Source organism: Piliocolobus tephrosceles, chromosome 4 (genome assembly GCF_002776525.5).
Source record: "Piliocolobus tephrosceles isolate RC106 chromosome 4, ASM277652v3, whole genome shotgun sequence".
Taxonomy (NCBI): domain Eukaryota; kingdom Metazoa; phylum Chordata; class Mammalia; order Primates; family Cercopithecidae; genus Piliocolobus; species Piliocolobus tephrosceles.
In genome coordinates this window covers 8982357-8986694 of record NC_045437.1, presented here as the reverse complement: position 1 = coordinate 8986694, position 4338 = coordinate 8982357, and the positions used below count along the sequence as shown (strand labels likewise).

Genomic DNA, 4338 nt, shown 5'->3' with positions numbered 1-4338 from the left:
GGTTTTAACCCCTGAATGACCCTACAGATGCTGACCAGGGTGAGCCGTGCTGAGTGCTTGTCTTCAGTTCATTGCACCTTACTTTCCCTTAGGCCTTTGACCTGGTGTACACACGTATGTGCAAGCTTAATTACTTTGCTTTTATACTTAGTGATACTTTTGTTTTATTATGTATGTTTTATTCTATAACTATTTTATAGAGAGTTTTGAATTGCTCAACCGTTGCATATTGGAGAACTACTCAGGAGTCCTGTGTTGTTGGTTGTATTATATCATCATAACGGAAGTGAAAATTTCAAAAATATGTATTTTTAAAGAGTACACAGATAACATTAAGTAGAATCACACCTGTAGACAAAATCAATTATTTGTAGTAGAGATGAAGAATTGAGTATCTTTGGCTAATTACTGTGGAGAAGCCGTTCTCCCAGCCATCTGAAGGTGTCTGATTCCATTATTTGCCTGTGATGACTTTGAAAGCTAGGTAAACCTGTAAAATGCAAAAGCCATCAATAAGAAGCAAATTGTTGCTAGAGTACCTCCTCCTTATTTGACTGTCTCAGAACTAAATTGAGAAAGCAGTGACATGAACAAATATACACAACCTTCCTGCCCCATGCCTTTATTGTTTGTCTTGTTCTGCAGAGGAATCCTGATCTAATTGAAGAATAACGTGAATAACCCAACTGGTCCAAAGCTCTATAACTTCCTTATTTTTTAAGTAAATAATTTTTTATTCCTAAAATGCTAGAGTCACACCTGATTATCTATTTTCTTCTTGCAGTGATACAATTTCTTTTTGGGACTTTAACAAATGGCATCATTGTGGTGGTGAATGGCATTGACTTGATCAAGCACAGAAAAATGGCTCCGCTGGATCTTCTTCTTTCTTGCCTGGCGGTTTCTAGAATTTTTCTGCAGTTGTTCATCTTCTACATTAATGTGGTTGTTATCTTCTTGATGGAAATCACCACGTGTTCTGCGAATTGTGTATTTCTCATATTTGTAAATGAATTGGAACTTTGGCTTGCCACATGGCTCGGCGTTTTCTACTGTGCCAAGGTTGCCAGCGTCCCTCACCCACTCTTCATCTGGTTGAAGATGAGGATATCCAAGTTAGTCCCGTGGATGATCCTGGGGTCTCTGGTATATGTATCTATGATTTGTATTTTCCATAGCAAATATACAGGGTTTATGGTCCCATATTTCTTAAGAAACTTTTTCTTCCAAAATGTCACAATTCAAACAGAAGCTAAACCGGGTATACAGATTTTCTCTTTTGTTGCTGAGCTCTTAGTGCCATTACTTATCTTCCTTGTTGCTGTTCTGCTCTTGATTTTCTCTCTGGGGAGGCACTCCCGGCAAATGAGAAACACAGTGGCTGGCAGCAGGGTTCCTGGCAGGGGTGCCTACATCAGCGCGTTGCTGTCCATCCTGTCCTTTCTGATCCTCTACATCTCCCACTACTTGATAAAAACTTTTCTCTCTTCTATAAAGTTTCATGTCAAAAGGTCCATCTTTCTGTTCTGCATCCTTGTGATTGGTACGTACCCTTCTGGACACTCTCTCATCTTAATTTTAGGAAATCCTAAATTGAAACAAAATACAAAAAAGTTCCTCTGCCACAGTAAGTGCTGTCAGTGAGAGAGAACTTTGATCAGTTCATAGAACCCATGATTTAATGATTTACCCACGCCGGCCACACTTCCCTCAGCCAGACAAAGCAGCCTGTTCATACATATACAACACATCCCCTTCAGGCTGTTTATCCAGCCTGAGGTATTTTTATGGATTTGCTACTTTTTCAAGCAGTTAAACTGATTTTGAAAGCACAACATATGTTGATGGATTACATCAATGTCAATATCCTGGTTGTGATATTGTACTATCATCTTGCAAGTTGTTACCATTGGGAAAACTGAGTAAATGATCCAGGGTCTTTCTGTATTCCTTCTTACAAATGCATTCATATCTACAATTATTTCATAATTAAAAGTTTGGTGAAAAAGAAAAGCACATGTTTGAACTTGTGATATCAGAAGGACACATGAATGCTGTATGGTCCATGAGTGTCTGACGCCTAGTCTTCGACGATTTATCCTGACCTTAACGGGCTGACTGTTCATTTGTAGTCTACCTGGATATTATTTCTGCTCTGTTTGTTGGAGTTGCAGGCAATGGAGCCATTCTTTCTCCTCAGATCACAAACGAAGCAAGGACAAGCAGGCCTTCTCCATCCTTATAAGCATATTCTACTACTTCATCCTGCAGAGAGTCTAGATTCCATGGTGACATGGCCAATCAACGGATAAAAGGGAAGACAGATGGAGGAGGAGGAGGAGGAGTCGAGGGCTGAATGCCTGTTTTCCATTTCTCCTAGCTGTGCACTCTGAACAGACAATAACTTGCAAAGATGTTTTACTTTGTATTTATGTGCCTGACTTTGAGACCCTTTCAACCAAGGGCGGAAATTTGGAACTCCTCCTGCATTGTATGTCTTCCCAATGAAGCAACATCAGTAGGTGGGTGGGGCTGGGGGTGTCTCCATCTGCTTGAAGTCACATGTACATTTTCTCTTTGGTTGAGATTTTGAATACTAAGAGAGAGAGAGAGAGAGAGAGACAGACAGATAATTATGGAGATAGATATACTTGTATATTTCCAAAACAGCTTCAGAACCGTTTTGCTTCCAGACAAGTAAATGAAGTAAAAAATGTTCTTAAGCTTAGCCGTAACTTGCAGTTCAGGTGTGATGATGCAAAGTAGGTTTAGGTTTAGATTTGTCCATCACCAGTAATAGGAACCCAAATACAGCTTTTCTAACCCAAGCCACGCAGGCCTGGTTATAATACACAAATGAAGGATTTTGCTTCAGAAGATTCAGGGACATACTTATCTTCTTGGGCATGGGAACTAAGCTCTGAGTATACTCTCAACTTCCCACAGGTTTCACACTTCATTCCCCAAGGAGCAAAATGTCAGCCTCCATCTTCCTGCTATTTCATTTTCCCACATCCCACTAGGTAGGAAGGTTTGTAGCTAATCACGCACTCAGGAAGCCAACTGTGGGAAGATCAGTTGTATCCTGGATGTAATTATTGCTTCTGATTGGGGGAAAGGACAAAGAAAAGTCAGTTTTATTTGTCTCAAGTTCAGAAAATATCCTGTTCCTTGAATCGTGATATGTGCACCTGAAAGAGTGGGAGCAATTTCAAACACTCAGGGAGAAATTTGTCATGATACAAGTCTCATGTGTTTTTTTTTTTTCTTCTGATATTAAATTCTGATTCTATTTCATGCAACTCCTGCTTTAATAATGTTAGCTAATTAGATAACTATTAAGGTATGACTAGGTTCGTATACTGTTATCAAGAAATGCTTAAAAAAGAATTCATAATAAAACAAACTATTCTAAAAACATTTTCATAGTCTACTTTCCTAGAAATATATTTCTTCCAGAAATGTTGCCTAGCTATTGAGTTGATGAGTATTGCATAGGACACTAATTGCTCAAATTTAGAAGCAAAACGGACTGAGCCTTTGTCTCTCTGGAGCCACGCTTATCTGCACTCACCAGCTTTGCCAAATTGCTTTTGTCCACATTGAACAGTGGGTTGACCTCTATCATGGTGCAACATCTTTTTGTACCCACTCCTGTAGTTTTAGAGATGGGGCTGGACATTATGGTCTTGGGGAGCCTTGGCTGTGGAATCGCATGCCCGTAGGTGAGGCCGGTTGACTGCTGATTACAGGACGTGGTGGTGCCACACTTCCTCTACATCCTGTGGCTCCCCGAGGAGATTCAGCGCTTGCTGCTCAGTTAAGTGGCTTCTGGTTGTGGCTTCCAAATAGACTCTGCACCAGGAGGCCGACTCTTAGTGAAATGGGAACCAGCAGTCTTTTTCCATTCCACTTTAGATGGAGGTTCAATGAGCAGACCCTAATCAGGAGAGAAAGGCTATCTTACTCTATCCCACTCTCTATTCTGTCATTGGCTCTTTCAGTCTCCAGTCCCAGGGGTTCTGCACAGTCTCCACTGACTGAACATGATAACACCAACAGAGAAGGCTAAATCTGTATGCTTACAGAAATAGACTGTTAAGAGTATAAATGTTGACTGGGCGGGGTGGCTCTAGAAATAGACTGTTAAGAATATAAATGTTGGCCGGACGTGGTGGCTCATGTCTGTAATCCCAGCACTTTGAATGCCAAGGCAGGTGGATCACTTGAGGCCAGTAGTTCGAGACCAGCCTGGCCAACGTGGCAAAATCTTGTTTCTACCAAAACCACAAAAATTAACTAGGTGTGGTAGTGTGCACCTGCAATCCCAGCTAAGGC

At 40.8% G+C, this 4338-nt stretch overlaps 1 protein-coding gene across 1 annotated transcript; it reads left to right on the top strand.

The window, feature by feature from the left end:
• Positions 1-428: 428 nt before the first annotated feature.
• Positions 429-3399, top strand: TAS2R1 (taste 2 receptor member 1). Its single transcript, XM_023218295.2, has one exon. It carries the CDS (start codon positions 745-747, stop codon positions 1642-1644), a length of 900 nt encoding a protein of 299 aa, XP_023074063.1. The 5' UTR covers positions 429-744; the 3' UTR covers positions 1645-3399.
• The last annotated feature ends 939 nt before the right edge of the window (positions 3400-4338 follow it).